The sequence below is a fragment of the Pan paniscus genome, chromosome 21 (genome assembly GCF_029289425.2).
Source record: "Pan paniscus chromosome 21, NHGRI_mPanPan1-v2.0_pri, whole genome shotgun sequence".
In the NCBI taxonomy this organism is placed as follows: domain Eukaryota; kingdom Metazoa; phylum Chordata; class Mammalia; order Primates; family Hominidae; genus Pan; species Pan paniscus.
In genome coordinates, this window is record NC_073270.2 from 5,662,256 (window position 1) to 5,684,395 (window position 22,140).

Here is a 22,140-nt window from a genome sequence, read left to right on the forward strand (position 1 = left end):
TACACAGCAACTGTGTAGAATACTGCATAGCAACGAAAAGCCATGCTTTAAAAGAGTTGTGCCTTACATGAGGAAGTGTGCATAATATAATTTTAATTGAAAATCAGATTGGCAGGATAATCATTTTTTATAAAACAACAACAACAACAAAAACAATGTCCGGGCGCGGTGGCTCACACCTGTAATCCCAGCACTTTGGGAGGCCGAGGCGGGCAGATCAGGAGGTCAGGAGCTCGAGACCATCCTGGCTAACATGGTGAAACCCCATCTCTACTAAAAATACAAAAAATTAGCCGGGCGTGGTGGCGGGCACCTGTAGTCCCAGCTACTCGGGAGGCTGAGGCAGGAGAATGGCGTGAACCCAGGAGGCGGAGCTTGCAGTGAGCTGAGATTGTGCCACTGCACTCCAACCAGGGTGACAGAGCGAGACTCCGTCTCAAAAATAAAGTATATATATATATATATATATATATATATATATATATATACTGTACAAATACACAGGAAAAATATAACAGAAATCTGCAGGCCTTACTGTTAACAGTGGTTATTGCTGGGTGGTGGATAACAGGTGATTTTTTTATTTCCTTCTGTGTTGTTTTTATATTTTCCAAAAAATTTACAGTGTATCAAATTGACTAGATCAAGGGGTATGTGTTTGAGTGTGAGTGTGTCTATTCTGAGTGTGTCTATGAGGATGTTTCTGGATAAGATTAGCATTTGAATCAGTAACCTGAGTGACGAAAATTGTTCTCACCCATGTGGGTGGGCACCACCCAATCTGCTGAGGGTCTGAATAGAACAAAAAGGCAGAGGAAGGAGGAGTTCACCCCTTTTTGCCTCCTGCCTGCTTGCTTCAGCTGATGCATCCATCTCCTCCTGCCCTTGGAGTGGGATTTACACTACCACTCCCCTGGTTCTCAGGCCTTTGGACTTAGGATGGAAACACAACCCCAGCTTTCCTGAGTCTCCAGCTTGAAGACAGCAGCAGGTCATGGTACTTCACAGCCTCCATAATTGCATGAGTGAGTTCTTCCTGTATACATGTCCTTCTGGTTCTGTTTCTCTGAGAGGTCTGGCTGATACATACATGATCAAATATTGCTTTTACAATGAGAAAAAGATTGGTAACTATTATTTTCAATCAGTAAATGGTATGCACCAAACCTGGCCAGTCTGCCTTCAGGGGGGCCTCTCTGTAGCATTTTCTCAGACATAAGTACAACTTTTGAGAGTGTAACATGCCAGGGTCTGTGCCCAACATTTGGCACATATAGCCTTATCTGATCTTCACAACGCTGTCCGTTTTAGGAAGCTCACATTCAGAAACGTTCATTCTGTCACTTACCCAGGGTACACAGTATGCTCCCCAAAACTATATTATGGAAACACATGACCATTGATTTGTGATGATATTTAAGAGTTTGGTATAGAGGTCCTGAGCCTGGAGTGCTATGGGCACAACTCATGACCTTTGTGAATGGTGCCTCCTGGACTTGTGCAGGGCACCAGCTTCAAGGGACTCTGCTGACTCCCAGCAGTACCTGGGGGAATTGTCAGCAATCCTAAAAGCAAGCTCAGCCTGCAAGGCTGCCTACCCCGGACAGATGATGCCCCCTCCAATTGAGCCATGATCCCATAGAGCCGTAGAAAATGGGTCACCTCCTGCAGGAAGCCACCAGGGTGCTTGCATGGCTGGGAACTCTTTTTTCTCTAACTGTCCCAGACAATCTGCTGCTTTCCTCCCTGCTTCTAAAAAAAAAAAAAGTCCTTCTCTAAATTTTTATGGTGGGCAAAGTTATCAGTTTTCAGTAAGCCCATTCCTTAGCTCCCCTACTTGATCCATCCTCTTCTGGAAACCTTCCAGGACCCCATCTTCATTGCCTTCCTTGCTGGTTACACCATCTGGATCAGTTTTCTAGGGCTGCCATAACCAAATACCACAGATTGGGTGGTACAACAGAATTCTATTTCTTCACAGTCCTGGAGGCTAGAATTCCAAGATCAAAGTGTCAGCAGGTGTACTTTCTTCTGAGGCCTCTCTCCTGAGCATGTAGATGGCTCTCGCCTCCTTATATCTTCTCATGGTCTTCCCTCTGGGTGTGTCTGTGCCCTAAGCCCCTCTTCTTACAAGGACACCAGTCATATTGGATCAGGGCCCACCCCAATAACTTCACTTAGTGTAACTACCTTTTTAAAAACCCTATCTCCAAGTATAGTCATAAGGTGTTAGGGCTTCAGTATACACATGGAGGGGGGTGGGAAGACGCAATGCAGCCTGCGACATCATCTTTCTAGAAGTGTCATAAGAGTATGTCTGTCACTCTCAACACAGTTCAAAGGCACTCTCAGGACTGTGAGGGCCTTGTGGGGACCCCACATTCACACACTCCCCATGCGTCTCACAATGAAGATGCCACCGTCGGAGTCGCCATGTTCCTCTGCACAGACTGGGTCAGGACCCACCGCTCACCTTAGGATCACCGAGGGTGCCTACCTCATAGTGCCCGTGGCAGAGCAAATCGCCGTGTTTCCATTCTGGATATAGCTCCTAAAATCCAGCCACCACACCCCCAAGTCTGGCACAAAGTGAAGAGTTTCATGATCAACCAACGTGGTTTAGTTTGGCTCAGACCTAGGAAGATCTAAAACTTTACGCCGGATCATGTTCCTCCCACACACAAATACACTGCAAACACACCTGGCTTGGAGTTATGCTGATTAGAAGTTAATTAACATAAAGCAGGGAGTGTTGGCTGTAATTCAGTGGCTGCTACAGCAAGGCTGGCAAGGTCCCCTTCCTGCATGTTGCCCAATTCCAAATGCCGAGCGTGCCCACCACCCTGCGTACTGCGGCTACCCACACATGGAATGTGTCCACTCAGGTTTCTTCATGGCCAAGGCTCACCTTCCTGAGGCCCCAAGTCTAAGGTCAGGGGAAGCACCACAGAGAGGATCAGAGGATCTCAAAGGCCCAAGTCCTTCCAAATGGGTGACCAGTAGCCCTGCCCACTGTCCGGACTCACAGACTGCAGAATCCAATGAGAAGCCTGTAATTTTGATTTTCTTCTTTTCCCTGAATGACTCTGAATCTCCTTTTACCCCAACCCCTGGAGGAGGCCTTTTCTCACCAGCCAATCTGAAAACCCCTTTCTCTACACCGCCTTTCAGTGGAGGAATGACAGGTGCTGGGGTTGCTATTTCTGCCACACAGATAGTAGGGCATTTATTGTGGACCAGACTTGTCCCAAAGGAGGGTTTCCAGTCTCCAACTGGGGTCATCCAGCATGGCTGTTTCCTGAAGAAACAGCTCTGGACCTTTGATGAACAGAAAAAAGAATGAAGGAATGATTCCATGTGCAATCAAGCCCAGATTCCCCACATAAAGTCTGTCAAAGGCCATTCTTAGCTTGAGAATTTTAAGAGTAAGATTTTTCTCTGCCCCCCAAGGAAAAGGTCCATTGTGGTTCTGCTACACATTTGATTTCTTTTTTTTTTTTTTTTTTTTTTTGAGGCTGGGTCTCCCTCTGTCACTCCAGCTGGAGTGCAGTGGCTCAATCATAGCTCACTGCAGCCTTGACCTCCCTGGCTCAAGCGATCCTACCACATCAGCCTTCCTAGTAGCTTGGACCACAAGCATGTGTCACCATGCCAGGCTATTTTTTAAAAATTTTTTGTAGAGATGGGGTCTCACCATGTTTCCCAGGTCTCGAACTCCTGGGCTTAAGTAGTTCTCCCACCTTGGCCTCCCAAAGTGCTGGAGTTACAGGCATAAGCCACCACACCCAGCCCACATTTGATTTTGACCAGCCACATTCGAGTTGCCACATTCCCCCAGGCTGCCAGGAGGTGGAGATGAATCCAACAAACAAACCAGGATGGGCTGTTTGGTTCTGTCCCACCAATTGTGGAAAATGCGAGCAAAAAAACCACCATCTTGCTCCTGACATAATCACCCCGAAGAGTAAGTAATTGGACAAAAAAAACATTGTTAAATTAGGCTTCTCCCAGTTCCCAAAAGTAAAACCACAATATAAAATGGCAGAGTATTTGCGTCCTCCAAGGTGAGGGGCAACCTTCATTATAAAACCACACTGACCAGACAATATTATTCAGTAATAAAAAGGTATAACGGACTGTTACATGCTACAGCATGGATGAACCCTGAAAACATTATGCTGAGTGAAAGAAACCAGTCACAAAAGACCACATAGGATGTGGTTTCATTTATGTAAAATGTCCAGAAAGGGCAAATCTGTAGAAGCAAACTGTGGATTAGTGGTTGCCGGGGGTTGGAGGGAGGTGGAGGATGGGAACTGCCTACTAATGGGTACAGGGTTTCTGTCTGGTGTAATAAAATGTGCTGGAATTAAATGGTAGCAAATCAATGAATAACTTTCTGACTATTCCAAATATCCCTGAGTGTACACCTTGAAATGGCGAATCTCATGTTACGGGAATTACCCCAATGGTGCTATTTTTTCAGTTTTATTTTTGTTTCTATTTGTTTATTTATTTATTTTGAGACAGAGTTTCGCTCTGTTGCCCAGGCTGGAGTGCAGTGGCACGATCTCGGCTCACTGCAACCTCTGCCTCCCAGGTTCAAGCGATTCTCCTGTCTAAGCCTCCTGAGTAGTTGGGAGTACAGGCTTGTGCCACTACGCACAGCTAATTTTTGTATTTTAGTAGAGACAGGGTTTCACCATGTTGGTCAGGCTGGTCTCAAACTCCTGACCTCTGGTGATCCACCCGCCTCGGCCTCCCAAAGTGTTGGGATTACAGGTGTGAGCCTCTGCACCTGGCCGATGATGCTTTTTTTTTTTTTTTTAAAGCACAGAATTGCCTACCTAAGCACAGAGGTGATGAGAGGGTAGGGGGAGGTTTAGGCAGTTTATTAAGGTTTAATCTGTTGTAAGAACATTTCTGCCCACTTGTTTTTCTCACGAGTGTTCCAGAAAACAGTCTATAGAGAAGCACTAATAGCTTTAGGTCTAGCACATTTCTAGACACTTGGTCCTAAGCCTTTTCTGGTTACAAAATCGAAGGCTAAATCAATGAAAGCTGAAAAATGAAATACGACATTCTCGACCTTTTAGAAGGTAAGAAAAATGAAAAGGAACACAGTAATGTTTAATTATGGAGCAGCTGAGTTTAAAACCTGCTTGCCCCTGCTGTGATATGTAATTTACAAGGCCTGCTGGTATCAAGAGCTGATGGGATTGTTACCAGGCGAATAGGCCCTTTGCCCATACGCAGCAGAAATGTGGTCCCCTTTATTCTACCTAAAGTACTAAAGTTTCCTCGAGAAAAACCTCTGGACCTTTGGTGAACTAATAAATGCTCAGGGGTCTGGGAAGTGGCTTCATGCACCCATTTTTGTGACAAGTTTAGTGACTGCCTTTTCTACTAGGTTATAAATTACTTCTCATATAGACTATTTCTTTTTTTTATTTTTTTGTTATTTTACTTTAAGTTCTGGGATACATGTGCAGAATGTGCAGGTTTGTTACATAGGTATACATGCCCCATGGTGGTTTGCTGCACCTATCAACCCGTCATCTAGGTTTTAAGCCCCACATGCCTTATGTATTTGTCCTTATGCTCTCCCTCCCCTTGCCTCCCACCCCCAAACAGGCCCCTGTGTGTGATGTTCCCCTCCCTGTGTCCGTGGGTTCTCATTGTTCAACTCCCACTTGTGAGTGAGAACATGCAGTGTTTGGTTTTCTGTTCCCGTGTTAGTTTGGTGAGGATGATGCCTTCCAGCTTCGTTCGTGTCCCTGCAAAGGACATGATCTCATTCTTTATGGCTGCATAGTATTCCATGGTGTATATGTGCCACATTTTCTTTGTCCAGTCTACTTCTCATACAGACTATTTCTACGCCTTTCATTCACCTGGTGGAAACTCTATTCTTTTTCCTGAAGATGGCATTTCTCCTGACATCTCAATCTGCCCAGTTGCTCCTTCTCTACCTCACAGGAAAGTTATGCTGATGAGTAAGGACGCACCCTTGTCACACACTGAGCTGTTTTGGCAAGACTAGGTGGTGTGAATATCAGGCCTTGTGACGGGGCGGGGGACCTTGCTGGAGCCTCAGCTTCTTCACTGCCCACGTTGCCTCTCTGTCTTACTCACTTGACCTGTTTGCTCTGTTCAGAGGTCTTGCTTGATCCTTTAAGACCCAGATGTCCCTTCTGAGTCATCGTGTGGCATTTGGCCTTGTCTTCCCCGGCCTGCATTTACACCCAGTCCTCCTTCCCTGTGTGTCATCACACACCTGCGTAGCACTTGCAGCTGGAGTCAGGAGAGCAGAGAAGACGGAAGAGAGGCATTGGTTCATGTCCAGTTGGAAAATCAGTAATGTTTCCATGTGGCAGCTAAAGTGGAGGGGAGAGAACACTCAGTCAACCCTTCAAATCAAGGACCTCCATGGTGGAGGTGGGTGTGGTCTACGAAGATGCATGCCCCTGTGCTGAAGGGATCACTCCCCTCCTGCCCCGCAGTAATTACCATTATCCAGGGATGGAAAGGAGAACGTGTGGTTGAGCAAATGTTAGCTCTTTTCCTCCTTTTCCTGGACCACAAAGCTAAGCTGGATAGAAAAGCTTGCAGGGCAGAAACAGTTGTAAAAGACATCCATGGGGACACCCTAGATGTCAGCTGTTCCCATTCTGTTCCTTCCTCCCCATCCCACTCTCTTTGGCAAGCCAGTCCTCCACTGGGGCACTGGGGCACCTGTAATGAGTTACTCCCCGCTGCACAGCCTCACTTCTCTCCAAGAACTAGCCTCATCATTCAGACTCATCATGAATCCATACCTTAGAGCCTCTTGAGCCACCTCTAGGGTGCTTAACAATCCTCTGTTTATGTTGTTCCCTCCACCTAGAATGTCTTTCCTGCTCCCTATCTCCAAGTGGCAAACTCTTAATGTATACATCAAGACCCAGCAGGGGCCAGGCATGGTGGCTCATGTCTGTAATCCCAGCACTTTGGGAGGCCGAGGCTGGTGGATCACCTGAGGTCAGGAGTTCGAGACCAGCCTGGCCAACATGGTGAAACCCTGTCTCTACTAAAAATAGAAAAATTAGCCAGGTGTGGTGGCACATGCCTGTAATCCCAGCTACTTGGGAGGTTGAGACAGGAGAATGGCTGGAACCAGGGAGACGGAGGTAGCAGTGAGCCAAGATCGTGCCACTGCACTCCAGCCTAGGCGACAGAGAGAGATTCCATCTCAAAAAAAAAAAAAAACACCCAACTGAAATCTGAAATGTCAGTCTGATGAAGCCTATGAATCCTGCTCAGTATAATGTTTTAAATGCATAAAATAAGATACATGGGTTATAAAATAAACTGATTAAACTAAAATATAGTTATCAAAATATGTTAATACTCATTAAACTTAAATATCTAAAAACTCACTGAATAAGATCTAGTGGTGAGCCTAATAACAAACATAATTTAACAGTGATATGTGTAAAGGATATTTTGAGATTTGTTACACCTGGAATTAGGTTGACCAACTTGTCCTGGCTTGTACCATACTTTCCCAGTTTAGCACTGAAAATCCTGTGTCCTGGAAATTCCCTCTGTCCCTGGCAAACTGGCACTTGAGAACCCTGTGTCCTGGAGAACCCCTCAGTCCCTGGCGAACTGGGACAGTTGGTCACCCTACCTGTAATGTGGCATGAAAGCATCTGTGATTGTTAGTGGTGTTATAATCACAGGTACAGCTAACGCTACTGTGAGTTGCTACCTGCATTCTTCATGGAGGAAAAGCTCTATTTCAGGTAGAGGTGAGTGAAAATAAAGATGTGCTGGTTTTTCCCATCCAAGTTCATGTATTTTCCAATTTCTATCCGTGGACAGCTCCCTTCCAGTTAAGAACCCCTGCAATTGGTAGGACAGAGTTAGGTCTACTCTCCCCTAATATTCATACTTTGTTCTTAGCTCTACAATAATTTACCAAACGCTGTAATTGTTTGTTTAAACAACAGAACAAAAATTCTCCATTAAGCACCTTTCTTACGGGGTTGTGGGAGAATTAAAAGAAATGTATACAGGAGAGCTGGCGTGAAGCAGGAGAGCTGGCGTGAAGCAGGAGAGCTGGCGTGAAGCAGGAGAGCTGGCGTGAAGCAGGAGAGCTGGCGTGAAGCAGATCATTGTGATACAACCAGAGCCCTCTTGCATGGTTGAATCTAAATTGGTTGAAAAATTTTGGAAAACTGGCAGGTTCTACTAAAGCTGAACATGCCCCTATCCTATCACCCAGCATTTTGACTACTGAGTATTTCCCCAACAAAAATGAGAGCTTATAGTCATCAAGAGACATGCCTAAGAATTTTCCTAGCAACTGTATTCCAATAGCCCCAAACAAAGGATAACCCCAGTGTCCATGAGAGAAGAACAGATCAAGAAGTTGTCATCTATTTAAACAACCATATACCATACAGGAATGAGAATTCACAAATAATATCTCAGCCAGGTTTGGTGGCACACACTTGTAATCTAGCACTTTGGGAGGCTGAGGCTGGAGGATCCCTTTAGGCTAGAAGTTCAAGACTAGCCTAGGCAGCATGACAAGACCTCGCTTCTACCAAATGAAAAAAAAATTAGCCACCATGGTGGTGTGTGCCTGTAGTCATAGCTATCTGGGAGGCCGAGGCAGGAGGATCACTTGAGCCCAGGAATTTGAGGCTGCAGTGAGCCATGATGGCACCACTGCACTCCAGTCTGGGTAAGAGAACGAGACCCTGTCTCTAAAAATTAAAAAGCAATTTAAAAAACAATAATAACATATCTAGGGAACAATATTAATAAACCTCACAAGCATAATTTTGAACAAAATTACAGTTACAAAACAATGCATATTGCATGATTCCATTTGTATAAAAGAAGGGTGAAACACCAGCCTGGAAGCTAGAAGTCAAGGCAGTGGTTACCGCTGAAGGGGGTGGGAATATTCTGCTGGTTACCTAAGGGTATTGAGTTCGTGAAATCTACTGAATGTTGTACTTATGGCACGTGCATTTTTCTATATTATGTTATACTTCAACAAAAGCATTCAATATGTTGGGTCCTCATTCCCACCTCTTGCCAGATCCCACCTGCAGCCACCACCACCAAGAAGTGGCCTCTCCCTGCATTTTCCACTTGGGTTGGCTCTGCGACTTGGCGAAGACTTTTCCCTGCTGAATCCATCCCTCTCTCCACAGTGCTTTGAACTCCCTCCTGGGCAAGGGCAACCACAGCCTCTGGCACGAACCTCTTAAGTTGCCTTCACAACCATCAATGCTTCATTAGTATTTCTGGCAGGCTGGTAATTAACATGTTAGCACATGCCTGTGTATTCAAAGCAGCTTTGGGGCCTGAGCTTACTATCGTTTACACTATTTCAGGGAAGGATTTGTATTGAATTCTGTGGTTTCAACTGTGCCAAGCAGCAATTGATAATCTTTCATCCGCAGCAGCTGTAACAATGATGGGAGCAGCAGGCATGATACCCCTGCACAGATGAGAAAACTCATCCTCAGTGTGAGCTTATGTCACCCCAAAGATGCCCAGCAAATATACCATTTATTGTCTGAGGTGGAAATCACCTTCCATGAGAGAGAAGGCCAAAGCTCCCCTGTAACCGATGATGACTAAGCCCTGCAAAGCCGAGAATGGCAGGCTGGGGATTAGAACTCATGTCTTTGGCTCATGTCCACTCTCTGTGCAGCGCCCTGCCCTCACCCCCCTCCCCCGAGAATGAACACCACCCCTGGGCAACCCAGGTGTCCCCACTCTGACGCAGTAAAAGCTGGACCGTCATCTGGTCCAGGTAGCCTCATCCTGGGGGAGGCCTTTCTCTATTTGGACATTTTCCTGTGTATTTAGGGAGAGTGACAAACTGCAGACCAACTTATCAGGTTAATTATGCTTTTAAAAACATCGCAGACGAGGAGCAAAGTGATGGGGAGGCTAAATGAGGAACTCGGTGGTGGCTGAGTCTGGCATTCTTTGCCCTTCTTTGGGTCTGCAGGTGGGAGTTTCTGCCCTTTCCTGGGGCTCTCCTTTCTGGACAACCCGAGAGACAGATCACCTTAAAACACAGCCTTCATCCTGTACCTGCCCTAAGCCTTCAGTGGCTCCCCATCTTCTACCTTCTCACCTACAAACATCCTGTCCCACATACACTGGGTGATTCCCGCACGAGAGGAAGAACTGCTTCAGTGGTCCCGGCTGAGCCAGAAGGACCACGGCTCTGCCTCATCTCCCACCCTTCCTCACCTCCCTCCCATCCTCCCCATACTCCACCCCAATCCCTGCCCTGAGTCAACTGCTCACAGCCAAGTTCCAAACACTAACTGCACTCTGACCGGGAAGGGCAGAGAACTGCAGGGGAAATGATCCATGGATTAGCACGGCATTTGCTTCTCCAAGCCGTGGCCACCCTCTGGGCTCATTTTCTGCTTCTAAACAACTCTATACCACAGAATCTCAGCTACCACCGTGACGGGTCTTCAACATGCTGCCCTTGATTTAAAAAACAACCGCAACAACTGTAAAACTGTCTCCCTTATCCCTGTAAAATTTTCTCTTGCTGCTTTTGTGTATTCCAACCAACTGCGATTTGGACCGTCACCGATCAACAAGGGATAAAGGGAATCTAGATGCATCTAGATTCCAGGCACTGTGCTAGGTGCCAGGCAAACACATGTGAATGAAACACAGTCCTTCAACTTCTATGAGCTCAGCAGAATGTGTGAATGGGAAGCTTCGGTGACTACAGTAATAGGCTCTGTGCCAAGTGGCAAGGGAACCACATGGAGACTCCTGGCTGGGTTTGGGAGCAGAAGAGTGGGCAAACCGTAAAGGAGGGTGAATTTAAGATTTTAAAAAAGCCATAGTCCAAATTCTAAAACAGTAACAGCTGAAAAATAGGCATATTCTATGACCCAGCAAATCTACTCCTGAGTATATATTCAACAGAAATATGGGCACCAAGAAGAACATGCAGGAATATTCATGACAACACTATTCATAAGATCCCAAATGAGAAACCGCCCAAATGTCCATCAACAGGGAAATGGATAAGTAGGTTGTGGAATATTCTTACAATGGAATGAATGATGTATAACTACACAAAATGTGGGTGAACCTCAAATACGTAATTCGAGCAAAAGACAGACACAGAAGATTATATTCTATATAATTCTATGTATATGAAATACAAAACCAGGCAAAACTAATCTATGGCATGGGACTCAGAAGAGTGGTCAGTATAGGGGAGGGAATTGTGGCGTGAAGAGGCCATGAGGAGCTTGGAGTGTGCTGTCATGCTCAGTTTCCTAATCTAGGTGCAGGTTACAATGGTGTATTTGGTTTGTAAAAATACATAATGCTGGGCCGCGTGTGGCGGCTCACGCCTGTAATCCCAACACTTTGGGAGGCCGAGGCGGGTGGATCACGAGATCAGGAGATCCAGACCATCCTGGCTAACACGGTGAAACCCCATCTCTACTAAAAATACAAAAAATTGGCCGAGTGTGGTAGCCCACGCCTGTGGTCTCAGCTACTCGGGAGGCTGAGGCAGGAGAATCGCTTGAACCTGGAAGGCGGGGGTTGCAGTGAGCCGAGATGGCGCCACCGCACTCCAGCCTGGGTGACAGAGTGAGACTCCATCTAAAAAAAAAAAAAACCATAATGCTGGACATTGCAAATATGTGCACCTTTGTGTGGATCTCAGACTTGAATAAAAGGAAAAAATTAAGGATGTCTATTGTCTTAGTCCATTCAGGTTGCTATAATAAAATATCATAAACTGGGTGGCTTATAAACACCACACATTTATTTCTCAGTGTTCTGGAGGCTGGCAAGTCCAAGATCAAGGTGCCAGCAGATTGGGTGTCTGGTGAGAACCCACTTTGTGGTTCATAGATGGCCGTCTTTCACTGTGTGCCCACATGGCAGAAGGGACAAGGGAGTACTCTCAGGCCTCTATTATAAGGGCACTAATCCCAATCATAAGGGCTTCACCCATATGACCTAATCACCTCCCAAAGATCCACCTCCATTACCATTACCTCGGGGGTGAGAATTTCAACATATGAGTTGTTGAGGGACACAAGCATTCAGACTATAACAGCTGTTTAGGTAGCTACACAGCTAAATAAGTATTATTTTCCAAATCACATTTCAGCGATTTCTCTACCATTAGGCCATGGGCCAGCAATGGAACCTGGCTTATCCTTCTTGTGTTCTTCCTTTCCTGGCACAAATATGGCCGGTAATCTTGCCAAACAGTAACCTCCCTGGTATAGTTAATTTGGCCTGCTAGGTTATATCCAAACGATCACTGTATTCACCTATAAATGCTCTCAAACTGGTCCAAGGTCTAATCAAAGCTAGAAATTGATCAAATAATGACCCATTCATGCATTCTAGAATTCAGCCATTCCCTGTTGCGTTTTTAGAAACTGGCATACTTTTCTATTATTTACGCGATCTAGAGAACTATGTCATAGACCCCTGCATCATAGAACACCCAGATCTGTGGTCTCCGTCTCATTCTTCCTGCTTTCTCAAAGATGATCTACACACAGTTCAATTTCCCAGACTATATAATATAATCCACTTTATGTAACATAGTATAATTCACTTGGCCCTGGTCTCTCAGTTCTTTTGAAGAAATGAATGTTCTCACACTAATTCCTTGGTCTGTTTGTCGATCTTTACAGGCAGAGAGGGAGGATGCGAGGCAGGATTGGGTCGGCTCCACATTCTCCACATCTGCTTATTGTTTTCTTGCCTTGTTTGCAGCTTCCAGAGCTCCTCCCTGCTTCTGTAGCAATTTCAGTCTTCCCCATTCCTCTGTGCCTTTGTAAACAGCCTTTTGTTCACTAACAAGAGGAATCTGCTGCCACGTCAGCTCTAAACCAACCTCCCACCATTCTCTGGGTAAAGTCCTGCTTAGAAAGGGAATAGGAGGAAGAGGGGTGGAGGGGGTTGGAGATGATTGTGTCTAGTGGGAGCAGGCAGGGGGACAGTGCACAGAGTTCAGAATGGGACAACGAGCCCGCCGAGGCTGCACTGCCGGCCTGGCTGGGTGACCTTGAGCCTATCTGGGCCTGTGAGCTCACCATGCAAAGAAGCTGGACCAGAGAATTCTGAGTCCTTTCTAGCTCTAAACACTCTGGCCCTAAGCATCTATCTGTTAAACAAAATTGTCCTGGCATTTGTCTCTGGGTACTGAACTATTAGGAGATTTTTATTTTTTTGTCTCCATTTTGCAAACAGTCTGTACTAAGATTACACTACTGTGTTTCTGTTTTGTGTGTATTCAGAAGCACAAAAAGTCTGTGGTTCTAGAAAGGAAATAGAAAAGTTCTTAAAAAAAAAAACAGTGGGGAAGTGAAACAAATGTTAAAGTCAGAGGAGAAAGAAAGGCCCAACCGGAGGCCCCAAATCCACCCAGAGCCCAGAAGCCCGGGTTTCCCACCGACCGGCTGCGGTCTTTGTCAGCTCTCTGGCGCCGTCTGCCGTCCTTCTCGATAACAACCGTTTAATTTGGTTTGCAAAATTGCTCTGACGCAAATCCACCGTGAACACTGACGGGGTCACATTCGGCATAAAAATCGCATTCTGTTTACAGGAAAATCTGGCCCCATACTTGCTCCCATATTCACTTTTGACTTTGCCTTGCAGTACTAATTGTAACAGGGACACCTGAGCAAGTCCCTTCTGTATAAGGCCCAAAATGGTCACCCAATACCGATGAGTCTCTTGCTTTGGAAAGCCCAGGAATGCACCTCCAGCCCCTTCTGCGCAGCGCTCGGACACCATGTAGAGGAGAAGGCACTCTGCAGAACTCGCCCTCAGCCCGCACCACCTGTCCAGGGGACTGGTTGCGTGTCAATGTGTCTCCCAGGGTTCCCACAGATCTTTAACTTATTGGCCTTTGGGCTAATTCAGTCCTTCAAGCATTCCCCGCCCAACATGCCAGGAAGTCTTCTCAGGTGTCTTCCACCCCATACCTACCAGTTCTGTTTTCCCACTACCCGATGAAAGTGTAACCGCCCCCCGGCCCCCCCCCCCACACACACACCCTGTTGGTCCCACCCTCAGGGCGTGGTGGTCCAGGTGAACGCTTGCCCTCTTTTTGAGCTGCACCTCCCCACAGAGGCTGTCAGCAAAGACTGCTTTGCTGTCCAAGGCTGGCCTTTAGGTACAGGACACTATGCATGTCCAGCGAGGCTTGTTGAAGCCACATCTGTCATAGATATTGATGGGAAAAGCATTTTCCTTCTAACATATCTAATTCCAATTCTAAAAGGCACCTCTCAGGTCTTGCTGAACTTCATCAAGATTTTCACGTGGTTTCCTTAGTAAAGTGTGATGAGAAGGTCCATCCTTCTCAGGATGAAGGAGTGGTCCAGGAAGCCCTGATTGGTCTGCCGGGGAGGGAAGGGCTGCCTTATTTGGAGACCTGCAGGAATGCCACCTCCCCCGGCAGCTTCTATATAGCTGGGCGGACCTGGCTGCCAAGAGGGTGTGCTGGGGGACTGTGCAGCTCGAGGCTTCAGAAGCACACTCCAGAGAGAGCCAAGGTACGTGGGGGGCCACTTCTGTGATCAGGACTGCTGGTTTCTTATCAAGGCTCTATCCCAGATTGAAAATCATGCAATGATTTCTTTACTCCCACACCTGGGGATGGGTCCCAAGTTCAGAGGAGACTTGCGAGGATACCCAGTCATCACTGAGCTTGCCTTTCTATAAGTTGGTGCTATAATAAAATGCTACTTTAGGGTTTGTGGGTTGGGATTTTGTTTTGCCTTTAAGCTTCTGCCTATGAAAACTAATCTCTTTCTCAAGAATGCTGTGCTTTTATTTTTTTTATTTGACTCACCTGAAATGATCTATTATGCCATTATTCTTATTTAAGATTTCTCCTTAGAAAAGGAATGATGTGGAGTATGGCCTGCTATTTAGGAGACTAATGAATGTTTGCTTCATGCTTGGATCTCTTTGGAGAAAGTCAGTCAGGCTTCTAGAGATGACTGGATGTGCTGCTAGAGATCACTTCAGCTGTGTTTTGCCTTTTTTTTTAAATATAAGGAGCAATGTGGCATCAGAGTTGAACATTTTATCAGAGGAACATTAGCCACTTTTAGGGAAGCTGCAGCAGGATGGTGGAGGGTGTGTGAGGGGCGAAACAAGCTCCCTGTCAGCCTCCTCCGGCTCTGGGGCCCCACGGCCTCACAGTAAGTCTTTGCGTAGGAGACAGCTTAGGCAAGCTCCGCTATGGGAACTCCTTCCATTTCCCTAATCCACACAGGCAAAGACCCAGGTGCTAGAATGCCCTGACAGTTGGCCTTGGGAAGTGGATTTCCTCGATGGCTATTGTAGATTTAGGAGCCGAATGTGACAGGCAACCTTAAGGGGTGGGGTGAGGGGCTTTTCCATGACATCAGTGGCAGCCCTTCGGATGTCCCAGGGCCACCTTGACCCGGGACCCTCCTGGTGTTCCCCCAGGCCCTCCTGTCTTCCCTTTCATCTCGTTTTCTCCGAAATTCCTCAAGGGCCCTGCCCTTTGCCCTTTGCCCAGCTCAGGGGGCATCATACCCAGTGAGTGAAAAGCACAGTGTGTGAGCACTGTCTTCTCCTGAAACCCAGATTGGCAGCGGGGCATGGCTAGTGGACGCATGCAGTGCAGCATTAGACAGAGCCCAGTGCAGGTCTGCCACCTCCCCGCTGTGCAGCCTTAGGCAAATTACTTAACTTCTCTGAATCCCAGGACAACATTTATAACATGGGGATAATAATGTACCTACCCTATGTGAGAATTAAGTTAGGCAATGTCAGAGAAGAGCTTAACATGGTGGCAGGCATGAAGAAAGTATGCAATAAAAAGCCAGTAGGATAAGCAGATGGTCACACTCCCCCAGGGGTGAGATTGGAAAGGATGCCTGGAGCACACTTGACCCCTGGACATAGGGGAGGCAGGGGTCCCTTCGCTACGTTTCCATCTTTCCCTTCCTTCCTCTTCCTCTCTCTCTCATTACTGCAAAGCCCTTTAGGATCAGCAGCCAGTGAATTCCTCAGAATGGATGGCAGAATGCCCCCAAGACAGTGCCAGCTCAGAGCAATAAAGAACAAAGAGGGGAGATTGAAAGTACAATCTAAAGTCGGCACAGTGGCTCGTGCCTGTAATCTCAGCACTTTGGGAGGCTGAGGTGGGAGGATCACTTGAGCCTGGGCAACATAGTGAGACCCCATTTCTACAAAATGTATTTAAAAATTAGCTGGGTGTGGTAGTGTGCGCCTGTAGTCCCAGCTACTCTGGAGGCTGAGGCAAGAGGATTGCTTGAGCCCAGGAGTTCAGGGCTGCAATGAGCTATGATCATGCCACTGCACTCCAGTCTGGGCAACAGAGTGAGATCCTGTCTCTAAAATATGTGTGTGTGTGTGTGTGTATGTGTGTGTGTGTGTACATATACGTATATATATGTGTGTATATATACGTGTATATATGTGTGTTTATATATACGTATATATACATATATATGTGTGTATATATACATGTATACACACACACACACACACACACACACACATATAGTCCATGCCCACCAGCATTTGATTCCAACTCTTCTATTGTATTTTCCTCCCAGGGATTTCTTGATTTGAAAGACTTGGGAGTATCAAAGAAAACCTACATGTATTAAGTCACCACTCCTTTATTTTCCCATGCGTATTCAAAGCCACTATAATTGCCCTTTGCCATTCTTACCTGTCTAGGAAACCGGGACCAGAGCCCTGAGTGAATGTAATCCTAGCAATAGCCAAGGAGCTCGGTGTTTGAGTTAACCCTGCACAACCCAAACATGGGGAAACAATTATGCTTTTGAGACCACATAAATAGCACAAGGATGCGATTCCTTCCTTAAAATCTCCTGCACTTGGGAGGGGGCAGGGGAGCCCGGGCAGGCCTGATGGGGAGCTGACCCACCGCCGTTTCTCTGGCAGGTTCTGACGCGATGAGGAAGCACCTGAGCTGGTGGTGGCTGGCCACTGTCTGCATGCTGCTCTTCAGTCACCTCTCTGCGGTCCAGGCGAGGGGCATCAAGCACAGAATCAAGTGGAACCGGAAGGCCCTGCCCAGCACTGCCCAGATCACTGAGGCCCAGGTGGCTGAGAACCGCCCGGGAGCCTTCATCAAGCAAGGCCGCAAGCTCGACATTGACTTCGGAGCCGAGGGCAACAGGTACTACGAGGCCAACTACTGGCAGTTCCCCGATGGCATCCACTACAACGGCTGCTCTGAGGCTAATGTGACCAAGGAGGTATTTGTCACCGGCTGCATCAATGCCACCCAGGCGGCAAACCAGGGGGAGTTCCAGAAGCCAGACAACAAGCTCCACCAGCAGGTGCTCTGGCGGCTGGTCCGGGAGCTCTGCTCCCTCAAGCATTGCGAGTTTTGGTTGGAGAGGGGCGCGGGACTTCGGGTCACCATGCACCAGCCAGTGCTCCTCTGCCTTCTGGCTTTCATCTGGCTCATGGTGAAATAAGCTTGCCAGGAGGCTGGCAGTACAGAGCACAGCAGCGATCAAATCCTGGCAAGTGATCCAGCTCTTCTCCCCCAAACCCACGCGTGTTCTGAAGGTGCCCAGGAGCGGCGATGCACTCGCACTGCAAATGCCGCTCCCACGTATGCGCCCTGGTATGTGCCTGCGTTCTGATAGATGGGGGACTGTGGCTTCTCCATCACTCCATTCTCAGCCCCTAGCAGAGTGTCTGGCACACTAGATTAGTAGTAAATGCTTGATGAGAAGAACACATCAGGCACTGCGCCACCTGCTTCACAGTACTTCCCAACAACTCTTAGAGGTAGGTGTATTCCCGTTTTACAGATAAGGAAACTGAGGCTCAGAGAGCTGAAGTACTGCACCCAGCATCACCAGCTAGAAAGTGACAGAGCCAGGATTCAACCCTGGCTTGTCTAACCCCAGGTTTTCTGCTCTGTCCAATTCCAGAGCTGTCTGGTGATCACTTTACATCTCACAGGGACCCACATCCAAACATGTATCTCTCATGAAATTGTGAAAGCTCCATGTTTAGAAATAAATGAAAACACCTGAGCTGGTGGCTGTGTACTTTGACTGGTACATGGAGGCTATTTTAATCCTTCTAACTAAACTAAAATAGAATAAAGGAATTAAACTAAAATAGAAGTAAAGCTAGACAAAGGCCCAGAAATCATATTGTAAGGAAATATTATTGGAAGCTGATTCCCAGAGCAGATCACATATACAGCAGGATGTGCCTGTGGCATGAAGATTTTCTTTCTCTTTTTTTTTTTTTTTAGATGGAGTTTTACTCTTGTTGCCCAGGCTGGAGTGCAATGGCATGATTTTGGCTCACTGCAGCCTCTGCCTCCCAGGCTCAAGCACTTTTCCTGTCTCAGCCTCCTGAGTAGCTGGGATTACAGGTGTGTGCCATCATGCCTGACTAATTTTGTATTTTTAGTAGAGACAGGGTTTCGCCATGTTGGCCAGGCTGGTCTTGAACTCCTGACCTCAGGTGATCCACCCAGCTGGGCCTCCCATAGTGCTGGGATTAGATTTTTTTTTATTTTTTTTCAAAAGAAGGGTAAGTGCTTGCTGTTCCCATCCCTGAAACATTGCATGTATTTAAGAAAAACAAAATGTTAATGGCATATTTGCTTCTAATGTTCTCCTAACCCTACATGCATGTTTTATGTACACCCATATGAGTATCTTTAAATATAATCCCTTTATATCTGTGTTCTATGCAAAGTCTCTCATTTCTTTCAAGGCAGCCTAATGAAGGCCATCATCTCTGTAAACCACTTGTCACTACAAAAATACAATTACTCACCAAAAACTTTAAAAAATAAAGCTGTGTCTTTAGGGAGACCCAATAAAGAGTTCAATCCATGCCATAAGCAGGAGTTGATACACCACCTTATTAGCTAAAAATATATATAACACAATATGAGTAATGTTTAAGATCTGTTTTAAATTTAAAATAATGAATTGAATGCTCTAAGAGGCTCCTACAGGTGCTCCAGGCCACTCTCAGAGACTCCCAGGAGCTGTTGAACTATATTTGGAGAAAACAGCCACTGAATATTATCATTTCTCCTTTAAAGAGAGTTTGTAAGGGGGGAACATGCATTTTATCAGACAATTTATCCAAAGCATTTCAGAACATGAGTGCTGATGAGGGCACCTCTTGTGCTGAGTCCCCTCAGCTATCAGTGTTCTTCTCAAGGACACATTTGGAAGGTTTTAACATTGAAAGTGAGTGGAGGACTTGGGGGCAGAGCAGCACAAAGAAACAGCCTTACACTGGGCACATGGAGGAGACGTCCACCCTGCAGCCAGGACTGGGGTTCACGTTGCTGCCAGAGCTACACTCGCCTTCTGCTTCCACAGTCCTGTTAATTCTAGATCAGAGAGCAAGAAAAAAGTACAGAACATATCCTCTACGGTTATTTCCTGCTTTCTAATTAAAAAAATAATAACCATGGCAAGAGAGAAAGAAAGAGAAAGTACTCAGAGGCTGACACTGACATTTCACTTCCTCGCTCTCCTAAGTTTAATTACAACAGCACGTGCAGCCACGTCAGCCAAATGACTTCATTTCTGATGTGAAAACGCTTAGGCCATGATGTCGTTCATTTTCCGTAATTGCTGCCTTTTCTCATTCTGTTAATAGTCCCGGCAACCAGATTTCATGTGTACATGGTGATTCAAAGGCAAAATTTGTTTATGGGGCTTTTAATCGAAAGCGTGTGTGCCTGAACATTCTTGCTCAAGTTGATGAATCATGGGGTGGAATAAAGGCTGAGTCTAGTTTTTCACTTTAGCAAAGGGGCAATGGGGTGCCTACTAGGTGCGAGACATTGGGAGGGGCTTCTGAATTATTCTGGATATCGTCATTTTGCAGTGTGCATAATTTCGCCAACCATTGCTTTCGTAGCCCCTGCTAAGTGTTGACTTCTTAAAATATAAGTTTATTGTAAAAGTGACATGAAAATTACAACAGATATTCCAGACCAAAATAATACAACAATCCCAGCATCTGATTGAGTCAGTGTTTGCTGTTTCCCCTGTACTTTCCTAGTTCTTAAGCATTTGTGTATATAAACATTCATATTTGCAATAAAAAAGTGAGCTTTTATATTCTAAATTTTTACTTAATTCAATGCTTTCTACTCATTTTTCTATACTTTTTTTTTTTTTTTTTTTTTTTTGAGGCAGAGTCTCATTCTGTTGCCCAGGCTGGAGTGCAGTGGTGAGATCTTGGCTCTCTACAACCTCCACCTCCCAGGCTTAAGCGATTCTCATGCCTCATCCTCCCAAGTAGGTGGGATTACAGGTGCCAACCACCAAGCCCTGCAAATTTTTTTGTATTTTTAGTAGAGACAGTGTTTTGCCATGTTGGCCAGTCTGGTCTCGAACTCCTGACATCAGGTGATCCACCTGCCTCGGCCTCCCAAAGTGCTGGGATTACAGGCGTCAGCCACCACGCCCTGCCTACTCTTTGTTTTCTTTCCTCCCCACCCATTTTCTCCAGTCCTGCCCCCTCCTTCCAGCCTGAGATGTAGGCTCCATCTTAACTGTGCTCAGATACATAAGTGAGGGCTTTTTAACTTGATTATGCCTTTTAAAAATACTATGTATGTAAAATATTTATTCATCTGCAATTTGGCTTCCCTAACTTAACATTGCATCATGAAACTCTTTGGAACAACAGCTATCTAGATAGCTGGCTCATTCTTTTGGATTGCTACGTAATCTCACTTAATACAGATGTATCATGATTGATTGAATCATTGCCTTGTTGATGGGCCTTCAGATTATTTCCAGTTTTTGCCACTGCAAACAATAAACATCCTTGTACATACTACATTGCAGTCTGGTACTTTTGTTTCTGTGGAATAGATTCACATGTGCAAAATTTCTGGAACAAAGCCTGTGTGTAATTTAAATTTTACCAGCCATGACCGGGTTATGCTCGCACATAGCTGGAGCAAATCCTATTCCCACCAGCTGTTTATGGCATTAATTTGGAAGAGTTTCTGTCATTTAACTATGAGAAGCCACCTTTTCTACAAATATTGCCTACACATCTTCTCTCTTTTGCAAATGGCACACCTAAAGCTCTCTAAAACTTTCGGCCATGAGGACCATTTGAAAATCCTCCTAAAACTGTTAGCAATTCTCATTCTAAACCTGGTCCTTGGCCCAAAACATCTGCATGAGAAGCCTGGAAAACAGGCAGTGAGTGTGCAGGCTTCCAACTCAGAGGGTGGTGTGTCTGCACAGCTCCACACACCCCAGCAACTGGGAAGGCTTGAGGTGAGGTTATGCCCTGGCCTTTTTACTGACTTTTACTAAAATTACACATGCAAGTATTTGCATTCCAGCCAGAATACCCTCTAGATCCAAAAGCTCAAAAGGAGCAGAGAATTGAGAACACTATTAAAGTAGCCCATGCTGTTCCTCCCGTCCAGGCTCTGGCAGACAACCAGCATTTCCCTGGAGCCCCTCACACCCTACCTTGCTTAGGATATGCCTGACAATGTCTAGAAACTTCACCCTCTGGTCCTAATAGGGTGTCCCAGGCAGTGACCTTAAGTTTGTCTTGAGCCGCCCACACTCTCTACCTCAAGTTTTCTGACAACAAGTGACTGGATTGGGGTGGTGGCTGATTGGGTCAAGGACCCCAGGCCCTACATCGTACCTATGGTGTGGTCACATCTTTTTCCTGCACCCAAGACTTTTCGTCATGGCTGTAGACGGATGGACACGTGCACCCTAAGCTGTCTCTGTGTTGCTGCATGACACATCCTGAGTCTACCAGAGTCTCTACTGAAATGTGACAGCAGGGTCCATGTGCCTTCATGTAACCAGCACTGTCACAGACCACACCTGCCAGGCGAGTGATCAAGACAGACATGACATCATGACCAGTTTCAGTTTTTCTGGCTCAGACACCACTCTGTTGAGGAGCAGACTTCTTGGTGAGCCTGGCTCAGGCCAGAGGCTAAGAGTTTGCTGTCTCCCCAGAGGCCACGAGTCAGAGATGAGCGAGGGCTTCCTCTTCCCTTATCCTCAGTGCTGGCAGAAG

The 22,140-nt window shown here is 46.2% G+C and overlaps 1 protein-coding gene across 1 annotated transcript; it reads left to right on the forward strand.

Annotated features, from left to right (window-relative positions):
• The first annotated feature begins 14,385 nt into the window (after positions 1–14,385).
• PRND (prion like protein doppel) lies at positions 14,386–20,916 on the forward strand. The gene is made up of 2 exons (XM_003821336.6): positions 14,386–14,588; positions 17,008–20,916. Exon 2 carries the CDS (start codon positions 17,019–17,021, stop codon positions 17,547–17,549), a length of 531 nt encoding a protein of 176 aa, XP_003821384.1. The 5' UTR covers positions 14,386–14,588; positions 17,008–17,018; the 3' UTR covers positions 17,550–20,916.
• Positions 20,917–22,140: the final 1,224 nt, after the last annotated feature.